The sequence below is a fragment of the Erythrolamprus reginae genome, chromosome 4 (assembly GCF_031021105.1).
Source record: "Erythrolamprus reginae isolate rEryReg1 chromosome 4, rEryReg1.hap1, whole genome shotgun sequence".
NCBI classification, from domain to species: domain Eukaryota; kingdom Metazoa; phylum Chordata; class Lepidosauria; order Squamata; family Dipsadidae; genus Erythrolamprus; species Erythrolamprus reginae.
The window spans coordinates 64,139,905-64,158,379 of NC_091953.1; the positions used below are offsets into that span (position 1 = coordinate 64,139,905).

At 40.3% G+C, this 18,475-nt stretch overlaps 1 protein-coding gene across 2 annotated transcripts in view; it reads left to right on the forward strand.

Moving 5' to 3' along the window:
• LOC139166649 (interferon-induced GTP-binding protein Mx2-like) overlaps positions 1 to 18,475 on the forward strand; it is a 67,393-nt gene that overhangs the window by 36,436 nt on the left and 12,482 nt on the right. Inside the window, exons 10-13 of one of the 2 annotated variants that reach the window (XM_070750476.1) lie at positions 2,050 to 2,191; positions 10,001 to 10,462; positions 12,808 to 12,957; positions 16,428 to 16,504. In XM_070750476.1, the coding sequence (XP_070606577.1) occupies positions 2,050 to 2,191; positions 10,001 to 10,462; positions 12,808 to 12,957; positions 16,428 to 16,504 (831 nt within the window). The remainder of the gene's footprint in view (positions 1 to 2,049; positions 2,192 to 10,000; positions 10,463 to 12,807; positions 12,958 to 16,427; positions 16,505 to 18,475) is intronic. The other variant, XM_070750477.1, reaches the window with a different exon arrangement.

Consider the following 18,475-nt stretch of genomic DNA (forward strand, 5'->3'; position numbering starts at 1 on the left):
GCTCCTCAGATAAAGGCTTCTTCCAGCGGCAGCCAGCGGCAGCTTTTCTGAGCAGCTAGCAGCAGTGGTAGCAGCTTTCCTGTTTTGCAAGCTGATGGTGGTGGCCTGCAAGTGTGTGGGGAGGGCAACTGAGATGGCTCTCATTGCAAGTGCCACACTGCTCTCTTGGGTGGCCGGGAGGGGGAAGGAAAGGTGGGCGCTCTAGAGTTCTACATGCGAGACCAAGGGAGAGAGGCGCCCACGCGACAGAGGATAGAAGCTTGGCTTTCCCCCATGCCGTCAAACAGACAACAAGTGGTCAAAATAGGGAGTGCCCTATCTAATCCTGTTCCTGTTAACAGTGGTGTACTCCTAGGTACTAGGACTAACACTCTGTATACTCTCTATAAATGACCTTTGCGATCACATTACAAGCAACTGCATTCTCCTCGCCAATGATATAAAACTCTTCAACACCACTGACAACGCTGCTACCTTTCAAAAAGACCTTGACTCTGTGTCAGAATGGTTAAACATCTTGCGACTTCAAATCTCAATTAACAAATGCTCTGTCTGGCACATTGGCAAAAAGAATCAGAACACCAATTACATGCTGAATAAACAAGACTTTGCAAATGACTCACTCTGTCAAAGATTTTGGAAAACAGAAATCCCTCGCTACTTCACGGTTCATCTTTCACAGATTCACTATTTCATGGGTTTTCAAAGGGGGCTTAAATCCATTAAATCCATTGAAAATTTTAAATCCAATAAAAATTCATAAAATTCTTCTATAGTACTACTATACTCTATTAAAGAAACTGGTAGGATATCACATGTAGTTCCAGCTGAGAAACATTATAAAGTCCAAATACTCATTAAATACATAAAAAAACGTCTAAGTTTTAAGTTCAAGTTTTAAAACTTTTAAAAAAAGTTTTAAAATTCCAAATACTCAATAAATACATAAAAAATATCTTTCCTCTACCTCACGGAAATTCATTTTTCACAGGTGGTCTTGGAACGCATCCCCCGCGAAAAACAAGGGATCACTATTCATATCTAATGATCTAAGTGCTAAAACCCACTGCAATAACATCGCCAAAAAGGCTTCAAGAGTTGTTAATGTAATCTTATGTAGCTTCTTCTTGGTAATATCACACTATTAACCGGAGCATACAAAACATTCGCTAGACCAATCCTTGAATGCAGTTCTTCTGTGTGAAACCCACACTGCATATCATACATAAATACATTAGAAAGTGTCCAGTGATACTTTACTGGAAGATCCCTCCCCTCCTCTACTTGCAACAAAATACCTTATGCAACCAGACTTGAAATTCCAGTTAATAGTCAGTCAGCTGATGAGTTGAGTGACGGAAATGGTTTCTTATTCATTTTTGCTAATTAATAAAGAGAGCTGAGGATTTAGAGATGAGTTAATAGAAAATATGGCACAGTGTGAAATGAAGAAGCATCTGGTTGTATGGTAAGAGACAGTGATGAGTTTTAATGAAGCCACTTTTGGACCTTTGCGAGAAAATCAAATGTAATTTTGATTTTGGGATTTGATTAGAATTATATAAGTAATGTAGACATTGTTAGCTTTGGGCATATGGGTTGGGTATCTTTCTTATGTATTGTATATTTGTATGGAAAAAGTTGGAAGCCATTTTTTCATTATTTTCTTTTTTCAGTTTTATTAACCTTATTTTGCTATCTGGTTCTTTTTTCTTTCTTTTTATTTTTACTTGTTTCTTTTTAGTCATGTTTTTGAAACTTAACAAAACTGTAAATACAAAGGATAATGCTAAAAATGCTTAAAGAAAAACAAACACCCAACCATCAGCCGCCACTTACCTGCTTGCCAGCCTTATAGTGAATCATCTGGGATTTCCTGACTAATTCCTTCAGGACTCATCTCCCAGAATTTTATACTTAGGTTTTTATATTTAAGGTTCCTGGAAATTGCACTGAGAGTAATTATCCTTCTGGAGCACTTAGCTTGTATTACAATTTTAGCTGGTAATTTTATTTTTACAATTATGTTATTTTCCATTTCCCCCCCAGAAAATCAAGGCTTTTAATGAAGACCTCTTAAAAATTTTACATGGAGAAGAGGATAGCAAATGTTCAAACAATAGTAGAACAATTACACATATTCGAAAGGCATTTAATGGATGGCAAGATACAGTTGATAAGAAGACTAAAGGTAAACTCAATTTGGTTCTGTGCTTTTTATTAGTGGACGCTTAGTTTCAACATGAGTAAGGAGCTGGAATTGTGGATATGTTTTTATTGCTACACATTCAGTTGACTTGTTAGTAGTATGAAAGGTTTGTTATATATAGTAACTTGTATAATTGTCATTGAAAATCTATAAGAAGAAAGATTAAAAACTAATATAAAGTAAGAAAAATCTAGAGCTAAAAATGCAAGGAAAAAAGGAAAAGAAAAGAAAGGTACAAATAAGTAGCTGTCAATCTTCTTTACTACAGTTTTAAGTATAATAATAAATTTACTATGTAATCTAACTCTCTTCTTTTTGTAATTAAAACTACAAATCATAACTTCATTTTTTTCTGTTTTATGCAAAAAAGCCATAAGGGGTTTCCAGCAATAAACATAGGTAATTTTTTCTCAGATCAGTCAATTTAGCCATATCAGCAAGTTCAGGCATATATTTTCCTATTGTTCAATCTGTGTACCAGTAATTGAGTCCAAACTCTCTTGTTATGTGAGATATTTGTTAAGTGAGTTTTGCCCCCTTTTACGACCATCTTCTGAAGTAATGTAGGGTTTCATGCTTAAGCAGGGGATTAGACTAGAAGACCTCAAAGGTCCCTTCCAACTCTGTTGTTGTTGTTGTTATATCAATTTATACCTTTTTAATAAATTCCATACATTTTATGCATTTCTTCTACCTAGCTCATATCAACACTTAACAAACTTAAGTTTCCCCTCTAAATTTATATAACATATTTAATCTCTCATAATAATAAAAAAACTATAGAAAAAAAGTAATTCAACCTATAACAATTACCTTATTTATAAATCTTAGTAGTCAAATCCCAAGCATACTTATAATAATAATAATAATAATAATAATAATAATAATAATTATTATTATTATTATTATTATTATTTATTAGATTTGTATGCCGCCCCTCTCCGAAGACTCGGGGCGGCTCACAACAACGATAAAAACAATATTATACTGGCACAAATCTAATATTAAAAAAACCCCTAAAAACCCTATCATAATTAAAAACCAAACAACACATACATACCAAACATAAATTATAATTATTCTTCAAAATTTCATAAATTTGCTTTAAATGTAATCCTGTTACCTTCTAATAACCTCTAAATGTTTAACAATTTCAAATCTATTCAATTTATAACCTTAAATCAGCTTATGCCCCATTAATAATACTGTTATAATGTTTATCAAAATCAATATTCCATTAATATATTTCATTAATTTTACTTATATTTTTCCCATATATTCATATATATTGTCAGCACCCTAAATAGCATCTGAGAAATAAATCAGATTCCAGTCCAATTCTTTCATCCAAGGTTCGATTATTAACAGAGCCATGTTGGTTATACTGTTGCCATTGGGAGTTTCTACAGCAAAGATTGGCTGCTGCGCCTGACAGCCAATATAAAAAGCTGTCGGGCATGGCCAGGAAGAAGTTAGTATTGGGATGGAACTTCCATCCCGATAATAGCTTCCATCTTCCACCCCGGTACTAACTTCTTCCCAGACCCCATCCACTGTGAAGGATCTGGGGAAAGGGCCCTGCAGTGTGGGATGTTATATATCACAACCGGAACTCTGAAATAACTCTTTATTGACTTAACAAGGAACTACAGAGCAGGCACGAACTAGGACTGAACAGCAAAGCACAAACTGGATAAGAATGTCTCAGCCATGTCTGACAGCTTTTTATATCAGTTGTAAGGCACAGCAGTCAATCCGGGCTCCAGAAACTCCCACTCCCGGAACTGGCCAATCAGGAGCAAGTCCATACTAGCCAGAAATAATTGGAATTTGTTAGCCGTGAATTGCAGCCCGTTGTCACTAACGATAATGTCAGGGAGGCCATGAGTTGCAAAGATCTTCTGAAGTATTGAAATTAAAGCCTCAAATTAAAGCACTTCATCAATTGTATGTCAACCCACCCTGAGAATGCATCTACTAATATGAAGAATTGTTGGCCATGGAAAGGGCCTGCAAAATCGGCGTGCAGCCTGGCCCATGGCCTCTTCGACATCTCCCAAGGTCTAGGGGCTGAAACTGGAGGAGCTGCCCTTGAGGTTTGGCATTCAGTACACTGGGCAACCCACAACTCGATTTCCTTGTCAATGCCTGGCCACCAAACATAACTACGGGCCAGGCTCTTCCTACGAACAATACCTGGGTGACTGTCGTGTAGTAGTTGTAGGACAGCTGTTCTTAACTCTAGAATTATGATAACCCTATGGCCGCAAAGAAGGCAGCCCTTTAAGTTCTAGCTGTCTATGTGAAGGCATTTAATTTGGGATCTGGGGCATGTAACGGCCACCCTCTTCTGATCCAGTCTGTTATTTGGGGCAGAATCCTTGGAGGTGGCTTTAGCTATGGCTGCTGCTGATAGCACAGGTGTCCATTCTTCTATCATGAAAACACTGGATGCTAGGGCTGGGTCCTTTACTGGGACTGGTAAGGGGCACGGACTCAAGGCGTCTGCATGTGGCAATGATTTACCAGGGCAGAAAACCAAATCATAGGTTAAGCAGACATGAATTCAGCCCACTTTGTTATGTGAGGGGAGATTAAGAATGATGTCTGCTTAGATCCTGAGAGTGTACCCAGTAAAGATTTGTGGTCTGTGAACACAGTAAAAGGCCATAGATACAGTCATGAAATTTTTTGACAGTGGCCATGATGGCCAAAGCCTCCTTATCTGTCTGACTATAATAGAAACATAGAAACATAGAAGTCTGACGGCAGAAAAAGACCCCATGGTCCATCTAGTCTGCCCTTATACTATTTTCTGTATTTTATCTTAGGATGGATATATGTTTATCCCAGGCATGTTTAAATTCAGTTACTGTGGATTTATCTACCACGTCTGCTGGAAGTTTGTTCCAAGGATCTACTACTCTTTCAGTAAAATAATATTTTCTCATGTTGCTTTTGATCTTTCCCCCAACTAACCTCAGATTGTGTCCCCTTGTTCTTGTGTTCACTTTCCTATTAAAAACACTTCCCTCCTGGACCTTATTTAACCCTTTAATATATTTAAATGTTTCGATCATGTCCCCCCTTTTCCTTCTGTCCTCCAGACTATACAGATTGAGTTCATTAAGTCTTTCCTGATACGTTTTATACTTAAGACCTTCCACCATTCTTGTAGCCCGTCTTTGGACCCGTTCAATTTTGTCAATATCTTTTTGTAGATGAGGTCTCCAGAACTGAACACAGTATTCCAAATGTGGTCTCACCAGCATTCTATATAGCGGGATCATAATCTCCCTCTTCCTGCTTGTTATACCTCTAGCTATGCAGCCAAGCATCCTACTTGCTTTCCCTACTGCCTGACTGCACTGTTCACCCATTTTGAGACTGTCAGAAATCACTACGCCTAAATCCTTTTCTTTTGAAGTATTTGCTAACACAGAACTGCCAATACAATAGTCAGATTGAGGATTCCTTTTCCCCAAGTGCATTATTTTACATTTGGAAACATTAAACTGCAGTTTCCATTGCTTTGACCATTTATCTAGTAAAGCTAAATCATTTACCATATTGCCGACGCCTCCAGGAATATCAACCCTATTGCACACTTTAGAGTCATCGGCAAATAGGCAAACCTTCCCTACCAGACCTTCCCCTATGTCACTCACAAACATATTAAAAAGAATAGGACCCAGAACAGACCCTTTTGGCACACCGCTTGTAACCTGACTCTGCTCAGAATACTCGCCATTCACAACAACCCTCTGGTGTCTATGCTTCAGCCAGCTGCAAATCCATTGAACTATCCAGGGATTAAGTCCAATCTTCACTAATTTATCTATCAGCTCTTTATGTGGAACCGTATCAAAGGCTTTGCTGAAGTCCAGGTAGGCAATATCCACGGCACCACCTTCATCCAACACCTTTGTGACATAGTCAAAGAAATCAATGAGATTAGTCTGACATGATTTGCCTTCAGTAAAGCCATGCTGATTTGGGTCCAATAATTTATTGTTTTTTAGGTGCTGATTTATCCTCTTTTTCAGTAGAGTCTCCATCATTTTAACGACAACTGATGTCAAGCTAACTGGCCTGTAGTTACCAGCTTCTTCTCTACTGCCCTTCTTGTGGATAGGCACAACACTTGCCATTCTCCAATCCTCAGGAACATCTCCTGTTAACAAGGATTGGTTAAACAAATCAGTCAGGGGGGTAGCAATGACAGATCTGAGTTCTTTAAGAACTCTGGGGTGGATGCCATCTGGACCCATTGCCTTATTTATCTTTAATCGTTCAAGTTCTTCTAAGACATCGGCTTCTAAGATCACTGGAGCTGAATCCGTACAGTTGGAGGCAATGCTATATCTCTCTATAGTATTATTTTGTAAGGTGTCTTTTGAGAAAACTGAACAGAAGTAGCTATTGAAATGGTCAGCGATCTCCTTATTCCCATTAATGCATGTATTTTTCCCGGTACTAAGCTTCGTGATGCCGCAGTTTTTCTTCTTCTTATCACTAATATATCTGAAGAAGGTTTTATCCCCCTTCTTTAGAGATTTGGCAATTTCTTCCTCTTTTGAGGCTTTAGCAGCATATATTATCTGTTTCGCCTCCTTCTGTCTCATTTTATACACCTCCCTATCAGCTATACTTCCAGACTCTTTATACCTCCTATAGGCAGCCTTTTTTTCATTGACTATAGTCCTTACATCATTGCTAAACCATAGCGGTTTCTTCTTCCTTTTACCTTTAGTTATTTGTCTTACATACAGTCCAGTGGCTTTTAAGATGGCCTTTTTAAATACAGTCCATTGGGTGCTCGCTCCTGCCATTTTATCCCTCCCCTTTAATTCATTATCTAAATATTCCCCCATTGCATTAAAATTTGTTTTTCTGAAATCCAATACTTTGGTTGCATTATAGGATTGCTCACAATGAGTTTTTACATCAAACCACAAACATAGATGGTCACTGCAACCTAAATTTTCTCCCACCTTGACATCTGAAACCCAATTCCCATTCGTAAAAACTAAATCTAGAATATTCTCCCCTCTAGTTGGTGTCTTAACCAGCTGTGCCAGAGCTGCTCCTGTAAAGGCCTCTATTATATTCTTACTTTTGCATGTAAGGGCACTGGGGATATTCCAGTCAACATCAGGCATGTTGAAATCACCCATAACCACAATATCTCCCTTTACTGCCATTTGGGTAATTTCATCCACCATCTTGTTGTCATATTCCTCAGATTGCCCTGGAGGCCTATAGATCACCCCAATTCTAATGACAGAACCGTCTTTATTTTGCATGCAAATCCAGAGGGTCTCTAGATCTTGACATGTATTTTGAATTAGTGTTGTTTTTAGAGTTTCTTTAACATAAATGGCTACTCCACCTCCCCTTCTCTCTATTCTATCCTTCCTATACAGTGTATATCCTGGTATGGATATTTCCCATTCATTAGAATCCTTAAACCATGTCTCAGTTATGGCAACCAGGTCCAAATTATCTCTAGATATTATGGCCATTAATTCACAGAGCTTGTTGCTCAAGCTTCGAGCATTCGTGCACATTACACGAAGAACATTATTTTCATTATTAGTTTGCCCCTTATCATCAACAACTACATCTATTTTATTTGCAGCTCCCTTTTCATAAGCTTCCAAAAACTGCTTTATCCTCATTGGTCGGGGACAGAAATCACCCACATCAGTTACATCTCTGTCCCCTTTACCTAGTTTAAATGCCTGTCCAAAAAAGTTCTGAATTCCTCACCGAGTACCTGGGTACCTCTGTATGATGGATGCAAACCATCCCTCTTAAACAACTCCCTATTAGACCACCTACTGACATCATGACTTACATAGCCAAAACCTTCAGCTTTACACCACTGCTTTAACCACACATTAAACTCTATGATACACGTTGTTTTATCCTCTTGGCCACAAACCGGTAACACCTCTGAGAAAGTCACTGAATCTGCTATTTTACCCAGCTCCACACTTAGACATTGAAAATCTCTTTTTACTACATTGACATTTCTCTGGGACAAATCATTTGTGCCAAGATGCACCACCACATCAATGTTATTACCTTTACTCACAGCCTTGACAATGTTTGTAATCCTCCTCCTGTCCCTGCTGGCAGTGGCCCCTGGGAGACACCTCAGCACCTTCACCACGTCCTTACTCTGTCTCAAATCAACACCTCTAACAGTCGAATCACCCACAAGAAAATGTGTCCTCTTTATATTTCTACTAACTGCACTTGATGGTTTGGTGACATTTACAACAACTTCCCCTTTGAATATCCCCTCATTCTCTGCCTGAGGGGCCTTGCTAATATCTCCAACATCCTTACTATTTAAATCCGCAAGAACAGTATAGGAATTCGATAAAGAATTCGATAAAGAGAGACCAAAATAATTGTTTTTGACAGTGTGAGAGAGAAGAAGGCAATGCGTGCCTCTGTTCCATAAGCTAGCAACTGGTTAAGTACTGCACCAATTCTGTATTGTGATGCATCGGCTGCAATAGCTATGGGTATCCTAGGGTTGTACTGAACTAGTAAGGCAAAGTGTTTTGACAGCTTCAAAAGAGGTCTGGGCTTCAGGCCCCCATTCACAGAGTTTGTTAGCATTCAATAACCTGTGCAATGGCTCTGCCAATGTTGCTTTATGTGGCAGGAAAAAACTGTAGAAATTGAGCAGGCCCAAAAAGGCCCACAGCTGTTTATTGGTTGGGGGGGGGGAGCTGCCTTAATAGCAGATACCTTGGCCAGTGAAGGGTAGATTCCCTTGGAATCCACAATAAATCCAAAAAATTCCACCCTAGGGACTCCTACCCAGCATTTGCTTTTCTTTAGTTTCAGGCCTGCCTGGCAAAATTTCAGGAGATATTTTTTAAGGCGATGCAAGGGTTCTGAGTTTGAAGACGCTGAAATAAGGATGTCATTGAAATATGGGACTACACCAGGCAGGCCCGAGGGCAACTGCTCCATAATACTCTGAAAGATACCAGGGGCCATGCTTATATCAAATTGGAGATGCCGACAGCGAAATGCCCCTTGATGGGTAACCAATGTCAGAGCTTCAGCAGTAGCATCATCTACAGGTAACTGCTGGTATGCTTGGGCCATGTCCAATTTGGCATATACTGACCCCTGGCCTAAAGAATGCAGCAGATGGTGCACAACCGGCACCAGATAAGGGTGTGCTTGTAAAGCCTTGCCTAACGTGCACTTAAAGTCCCCACAAATTCTAATTGACCCATCAGGCCTTATCAGAGTTTCCCATCGGGCATGGTCAGAACCTTCTAGAATTCCCTGAGCAATAAGTTTATCTAGCACCGCTTCCACTGCTTGTTTTAAAACGAAGGACATTCTTCTAGATTTCAGGCAAATAGGGGCAACCCCAGGATCCAGATTCAAGGATATAGGCTTACCATTCTAGCATCCCAATCCCTCTAAAAATAAATCGGCAAATTCTAGAAGATACAGTCAAAATCACAATTAATAGTGTGAACCTCTGTTACTCTGAGCCCCAAAGCATCCAACCAATCCAATCCCAGTAAAGGAGGAAGTGGCTTGGGAACCACCACCAGTGGCAGTAGGCCTGCAAAAATTCCCGTTGACAAACAAGTCCACGTGCCCCATGATAGGAATAGAGTTCCCTTGATAATCCCGTAACACTATGTTAGAATGTCCTGTTTGCTTGTTTTGGAGTATGTTAATAAAGCACCTAAATTGTGGCCTGTGTTGCCTCCCTTCTTCTTGCTCGCTCTGACCTGACACTAGCCATTGCCATCAATGATGCCAGAGCTGTGGAGTCTTCAAATAACTGTGCAGCTGACATCCAATGCCGCCTGCCTGCAGCCACCCACCCGCTAGCTCCACCAGGCATCCATTCGCAAACCTGCCTTCCAGATGACAGCTCTCGCCCTGGAGAGACGGCCTCCCACCTCCGCTCTGCCAATCACGGGAGCGCGGAACAACAGGACAAACCTCCACCCTGCAGGAGATGCGGTAACATGCACACTGGCAGGAAGTGCCGTTTTCGAAATGTAGATTGCTATACCTGCGGACGTACAGGCCATATCTCAGCAGTCTGCTATTCGAATCCTAGCCGGAGAAGACCCCAATCGTCGCCAGAGCAGCACACTGCTTGCAACCTGTCGACTCGTCCAGCCGACTGCTTCAACACAAATCCTGACCCAGAACGGTTTGACAAAGAGGAGAAAGTGTCCCTAGCCACTAGAGGTGGGCCTAAGAAACTTTCTTTGTCTGTAAAGATAGAAAGGACATGGAAGTAGACACAGGCTCCTCGAGGAGTCTGGTATCTTTGGATGCCCTTACTAAGTTGTTGCCTTCTTTCTCCACAATCAAATTGAAACCCTCCAGTGTTAAGCTACGGGACTATCAGGGGAATGCGATTCCCACAAAGGGGGAGGGAACGTTTTTGTTGAAAAAGGCAAATTCTCTGGTCCCCTCCCTCTGGACCATATTAAACATAGCATTATCACAAGCATTTAAAAAACAGGCAACGCGCCAGTCCTCAGACAGACCCCTCAACTCATTAGCTCGGAGGTAAACCTCAAACCTTTGAAGGTATGCTTCCCAGGTTTCTGTGCTGGGTGAAAAAGAATCGAAACTAGCCGGATTCAAAAATCAGCTGACGACTTGAGCTTGCATGGCCACAGATATAGGTTTGCATGCCACTTGTGTCACACATGCCATAGGTTCACCATCACAGGGCTGAATGGCCAATTAACCCCAAGTTTTACTCTTGAGGAGACCTCCACCTAAAGAACCATTCCTGCCTTTTAGCAGCTCTGTGCGCCTGTGCATTAAGAATAACTTTCTCCTCTTCTTCCTCTTCACTGATGGGAGCTTCTGGAGGTTCTGAAGGCCCTGGCTGAATCTCCGTATCTGGTACCAAGTCCTTTCCAGCCTCCACACTGTCTGCCTCAGGTACAGGCTATACAAGCCACTGGTGCCTCACCACAACAACCTCTGCACTGTCAGAATCCACTACCAGCTGCACTGAATGGCCATTAGAGGGCATATCTCTCTCTTGTCTTGCAATGCTCTCTACATGGGGCTGCTTTTGAAAAGCTCTCGGAAACTACAAATTGTGCAAAATGCATCAGTGTGAGCAGTCATGGGTTACCCAGACATTCGCATATTTTTCCAACACTCCGTGGTCTGCATTAGTTGCCAATTAGTTTCCTGACCCAATTCAAAGTGTTGGTTATGGCCTATAAAGCCCTACATAGCATGGGACCAGAATACCTCAGAGACTGCCTTCTGCTGCATGAATCTCAGCGACCAGTCAAGTCCCACAGAGTTGGCCTCCTCCAGGTTCCATCAACCAGACAATGTTGTTTGGCGGGACCCAGGGGGAGAGCCTTCTCTATGGGGGCCCCAGAGATTTGTACATCCCCCATCCTCCTTGCCTTCCGTAAGAGTCTGAAGACTCACTTATTCCGCCAGGCTTGGGGCCATTAGATCTTTGCCTCTGCCCAATGAATGTGTTGAGAGAATGTGGAGTGAATGGAATGATTATTTGTTATGGTTTTTTATTTATTTATTATTTTATTACTTAGATTTGTATGCCGCCCCTCTCCGAAGACTCGGGGCGGTGTTTTAGATTTTTAATTAGTTAATTGGATTAAGATGTTGTGTATTGTATATTTATATGTTGTGAGACGCCCTGAATCTTCAGAGAGGGGCGGCCTAGAAATCAAATTAAATTAAATCAAATAAATAAATAAATACATAAATACATAAATACATAAATAAATAAATTAAACAAATTAAATAAATTAAATACATACATACATACATACATACATACATACATACATACATACATACATACATAAAAATCTGAGAAAGAACCTGGACTAGGATATAGTCTTCAGAGAAGGGCGGCATACAAATCTAATAAATCTAATAATAATAATAATAATAATAATAATAATAATAATAATAATAATAATATTTTCTTGGGAGTGTCTAGAATCTGTGGAAGATTTTAATCCAGAGACTTAGTATTTTTTGGATTATAACACGCACTAGAGTCTAAGACAAAGCTTAGTTTTGAGGGAGGAAAATAAGAGAGAAAGCTGATTGGCGGGTGGATCAGCCTTCTGGAATACCCCCAATTAGCTGTTCCCAGAGGTGAATTTTAGCAACAGCTTTGTTGGTTGTGAATTCTGTGCTTTGCTTTTTTTCCTGAAGCTCCGTTTGAGAGGCTTTTTCCAGCCTCCCTTTGAGAGGCTTTTTTCAGCCTCTGAAACCTCCATTTGAGAGGCTGGGACAGCTACATTCAGATTTTCACCTTTTTTTGGCGGGGGGGGGGGAGATCCACCTATACTCTGAAAAATATGCTACCGATAGTATTTCCTTTGCTGTTGGACATATTTGATAATCAGAGATGGGGAAGTTGATGTGGTATATTTTGGCTTTTTATATGCATGGGCAGAATTTGCATGGGTAGAATTAGTTCAATATGATATTTTATGTTGACATTTTAGATTTTAGAATTTTTCATGTGAGTGATACAAATGTTTGTAAAATAAAGTAAAAAAATTATTTTGCAGTAAACACTATTGAAATATGGGATTCTGAATATATACCCCGTGGCAGAGAACTTCCAGGTTTTGTCAATTTCAAAATTTTTGAGAACTCTGTAAGATGGCAAATTAAACAATTAGAAGATCCAGCAATTGAAGTGTTGAAAGAAGTTGCAGGTAACTTCTAATTCTCATGTTCTCATTTGCATGAAATACTTTGTGAATAACTCTTTAAGAATATTTTGTCCAGCCGTTGCAGTTTTTGATGTGCATTGTTTAATACAAAAAGAGTTTAAATAAACCCTACTGAATAATGGTGATGCGCAATCTAGAAAAAAATATAATTCTATGAAGGGCTTCTGTGCTTCTTGGGTTGGCAGTTGTACTGAATATGTCTGCTAAGGTCTCCCTGCTGCACTAGGTGGAAAGGTTGCTCCAATAATGCTAGAAGTGTTCCACTGGAAGGGTCAATGCCCCCAAAACTCTGCCTTTTATGTCTTTATTCTAATGGAGGGATAGCTCCTCTCAAGCTTTCCCTAAAAGGAGCACTGGAATCTTTAAGGATGAACACCAACCATGTCTGAAGCCTCTACAGGTAATCCTTGATTTATGATAGATAATTTAGTGATTATTCAAAATTACTACAGATCCCCCAAAGGTACTTACAACTTGTTCCCAAGTTACATCTGTTGCAGCGCCTGTGTGGTCATTTGCCTTTATGCCTCATCACAGAGACACTATAGCAAGTCATCCTGTGTCTTCCTCCCCACTCATACCCCCATCCCCGCCCCCCCCCCCCCGCTCTTCCAGGTCCCCACAGACATTGGGCCTGTTTTACTACTTCATCAGGTTCCTGCTCTTTCCCATCCGGCCTGTCTCACCAATTGCTCACTTACCTTTCAAAAAGTTTTGTGTACTGCGTTACTGCGTCTTCGACATGGCCAGTTCACCCCCCTGCACTTAGGGCAACCTTCTGCTGGCCCTCGGTGCCTTACTGGCCAACAATTCCCAGGATTGATGCCGAAGTTAGATCTTCAAAGCTCAGAATGTTGCGGTACAGAAGTAGCGCAGAAAAAGATGGCTGCTTGTGAAATTCTGCCACATGCCCCAGCAATGGAGTCCCCTGTTTTGCTCCCAACATCCTAAATTCTGAATATCTTCGCAAGAGCTGTGGTGGCACAGTGGTTAAACTGCAGTACCGCAGGCTGACTTTGTTCACTGCCAGGAGTTCGATCCTGACTGGCTCAAGGTTGACTAAGCCTTTCATCCTTCCGAGATGGGTAAAATGGGGATCCAGATTGTTGGGGGGCAAATGCTGATTCTGTAAACTGCTTAGTGAGAGCTGTAAAGCACTATGAAGCAGTATATAAGTCTAAGTGCTATTGCTATTGGTAAGCGAGCGATCGGTGATGGGGCAGGTGGATGTGGACAAGGCGCAGGTGGCTTTGGAAACCCCCGAGGAGTGTGAAGCAGAACCTGGGGTATCTCAGTGAATGGCGGGAAGCCTTGGGAGGCCAAAAGCAGCTGTGCTTGTCTTCTAGGGTCTTCCCCATCCCTCAGATGCCTCATATTCCAGTTAAGAACCTGCACATTCATTTAACAAAGATATTGGGAGGGAGCAGGGATGGGGACTTGTTAGGTGAAGCCATCTTGACTGTAATGGGAAGGCTCCATTAAGATCATAACTGAAGGATTACCTGTAGTTAAGAACAGTCATCTGAAGGGAACAAGTGGTTCCGCAGAAATATTCCCTTTCCAACAAACATCTCAGTCAGGCAGAAAGCCATAACTTATGTAATAATTACATCTGAAAAGGAAAGGAAAAGCGTTAAAATTCCCTAAAGAATAAGGGGCTATGAAGTCAGTATTAAATTGAATGTGTTAAAACATTTTTGAATCTTGCATTTTATGATTTTGTACAGAAACATAGTTATTTTATTTTATTTAGCATAGTTTACAACTGTACCTGTCCCATAACTATATAAATAGTTATAGATGACAGAAATTGCTAAAATTGTCAGCCTTTCTTTACTGTGCTGATAGTCAGGGGCTGCTGCTTCAGTTCTGGCTGTAAGACTCTTACTAGGTAACAGTTTGTAATTGAAGCCAGATTAATCATCATAATTAAATATCTGATTGTCCGTTAGGCTTTCAGTTTCAATAAAGTCTAGAATTTTTTTTTCTTGAATGCCTCTATTTCTTGAAAATCAGAAGACAGTTTCTCTCCACATAATTTACGGATTCCATAATGTTTCTTCCACCTGTATAGCAAACCAACGCTGGCTGTAACATCTGGGTCCTCTTCATCAAATTCCTTTTGAAAATGCAATGCCTTTTGCTGTAAAATAGGCCCTGAACCTTTGTCTCTGAACTGCAGAAACCAGACATACAAAGCTTCACTTTTTCATGGTTTTCTTCTCTTTCACTGCACCATCAGTAACTCTGGAGGAACACCATTTTTCTATCTCCAATCAGTTCCTTCTCCAGTCTCCTACAGTTACCCTTCCAACACCATAGTCATCTGCTACCTTCTGCAAGGTCCCTCCATTGTCCAGTCTCTTGATTGCCTCAAGTTTCTGATCCATTGATACAACGACCTTCTTCCTTTCATTACAATGTTTGGGGGCATGTTTGGGGACCTGGCTCTGCACGCCGACTTTCTTGTCGTGGCTGCCATGTTTGGGGGCGTGTCTTGGGGCACAGAAATGCCTACAGCCACGCCCCTAAGGAGCCACGATGTCAGGTAATCCAGAATGTCAGATTACCGAAGGACAGATAATGAAGACTCTACTGTATGTCCAAAATGCCTATCTGATAATATAACAAGCCGTATGACTTCTGTTCCAAAATATGAAATTGGGTTGGTATTAGATTAAGCCAATGTTAGGTAACCAGTCAGGAAGATTGAAACATTGTCAGGGCATTATGGGATTGCTTTTAGTTATGTTTGGACCTAGGATTGGGAAGACACAGGTGTCTGAATAGCTTAATATAGACAGTTCTTGATTTTGACATAGGACCATTGGCACAACTCTGTCTTTAACATAAAATGTAAGATGTAGTAGTAACTCTAGATACGAGTTGCTCTACATGCGAGTATTTCCAGATACGAGCTAGGAGGGGAGAGACATTTCTGTTCTATTCCCGAGCTGAAATTCGGGATACGAGCCGAGCGTCCACTAGGTGGCGCAAGAATCCTTGCTTTTGGTTAGAATCCTTGCTTTTGGTTATCTCGGAGGGGGAAAAAGTTATTTGTTCCAGAATACGAGTTGCCTCGAGATACAAGCTCCCTTATGGAACCAATTATGCTCGTATCTAGGGGTACTACTGTATATCACTTTTATAAATCACTTTTACATTAAAACAATTGTTCAGATTTTTCCAGGGTCCCTCTCTGAAACACATACATTTATATGATATGTTGCATTTAAATAGAAATCTGCAGGAGGAAAAAACCACTTTCTTTCATGCCTAATATCAGATACCTCTCCTGATTTTAATGTTTATTTATGTAGATCAAAGGTGATGTAAAGGCTTTAATCCCAATATCCAAATGTTGACTATACAATTATTAGATGGTGTATAATTGGGATCTGCCTATATTTTTAGTTGATCTCATCATTAAATTGTTTCCTCTTTTTTTCTAGAACTTGTGGGGAAAGAATTTGTTAAACTTGCTGTCCAACACTTCAGCAGTTTCTGTGCTCTCTGCAGGGTTGCTCAGGTAATTATTAGCCATACTTGCAATGAATTTCCAGAAGCATAGCAATGTAGTTTCAAGTGAAAACAATAAAACACTATAATAAACAAATTCATTATTTTTGAAGATTTCATGAATCACTGTCCATTTTAGATGTAGTTGTCTATGTGGATGTCTGACTAAGAAGAATAAATCTATATTTATGTCCTAACACAGTTAATTGCATTGATGGCATGATGGATGTGCAACTTGAGCTATAGATTATAATTTTCTTCACTGTCTTCAATTATCTGCTCTCCAATTAGACTTATTTCCTGTTTTCAGGGAAGAGTAGAACTATAGTCTAGATTGCGCTGTGAAGCAGTAGTTATCCCCATCTTCAAAAAAGGAGACTCTTCTCTCGTTGACAACTATAGACCAATATCACTATGCTGCGTCTCATGTAAAATCATGGAATCAATTATAAATCAATCTATCACCCTTTACTTAGAGTCTAATAACCTACTCTCTAACAAACAATTTGGATTCAGAAAGAAATTATCCTGCAACCTACAACTACTTCACTGCAAATGCAACCTACAACTACTTCACTGCAAAAACATATGGACTACCCAGCTAGATCAAGGAAAATCCATTGATGCAATTTATATTGACTTTTGTAAAGCCTTCAACTCAGTGGTCCACGACAAACTACTCCTAAAACTCAAACCCTATGGCATTTCAGGATTCCTCCACAGCTGGATTACTGCATTCCTGTCAAACATGTAACAAGTTGTCAAAATTGGAAGCGCCATTTCCACCCCCGTCCCTGTCAAAAGTGGCATTCCCCAGGGCAGCGTGCTAGGTCCTACTCTCTTCATTCTCTATATCAATGACCTCTGCGATCACATCACAAGCAACTGTGTTCTTTTCGCCGATGATGTAAAACTTTTCAACACCACGGACAACACATTCTCCAAAAAGAGCTCGACTTTGTCTCAGATTGGTCTAACACCTGGCAACTTCAAATATCAACCAACAAATGCTCTACCTTCCACATTGGCAAAAAGAACCCAAGCCTCATATATAAATTGAATAAACAAAATCTCACAGCCAACCCGCACTCCGTAAAAGACCTTGGAATTCTAATATCAAATGACCTAAGTGCCAAAGCCAAAAGGCTTCTAGAGTTGTTAACCTGATTCTACGCAGCTTCTGCTCCAGCAATCTCACACTACTCACCAGAGCCTACAAAACCTTTGCCAGACCCATCCTTGAATACAGCTTATCTGTCTGGAATCCATACCGCATCTCAGACATCAACACCATCAAAAATGTCCAAAGATACTTCACCAGAAGAGCCCTTCACTCCTCCACTCGAAACAGAATACCTTACGAAAATAGATTAACAATACTGGGTCTAGAGAGCTTAGAACTACGAAGCCTAAAACACAATCTAGGTATTGCCCACAAGATCATATGCTGCAATTTCCTGCCTGTCAATGACTACTTCAGCTTCAACCGCAACAACACAAGAGCATGCAACAGATTCAAACTTAATGTTAACTGCTCTAAACTTGACTGTAAAAATATGACTTTAGCAATCGAGTTGTCGAAGCGTGGAACTCATTACCGGACTCAGTAGTGTCAACCCCTAACACCCATCATTTTTCCCTTAGACTATCCACGATTGACCTCTACAAGTTCCTAAGAGGTCAGTGAGGGGCGTTTATAAGTGCACCAGCGTGCCTTTCGTCCCCTGTCCAATTGTGTCTCCTTTATCTCATATATCTTTTTTTCCTTTCATATATCTTCTCTATTTTTATATCTTTTCTTCTATCCTTTTCTTTATATATATTACTACATGTCTGTTCTCTTCAATATGTATTGTGTATTGGATAAACAAACAAACAAACTGCAGAAATCCCCCAATTGTAATTGTGCTAAACTCAAATTGTGCTCTAATTCTGTACAATGTAAATGAGCCATCAGAGATAGGAATTATATTCTTGTAAT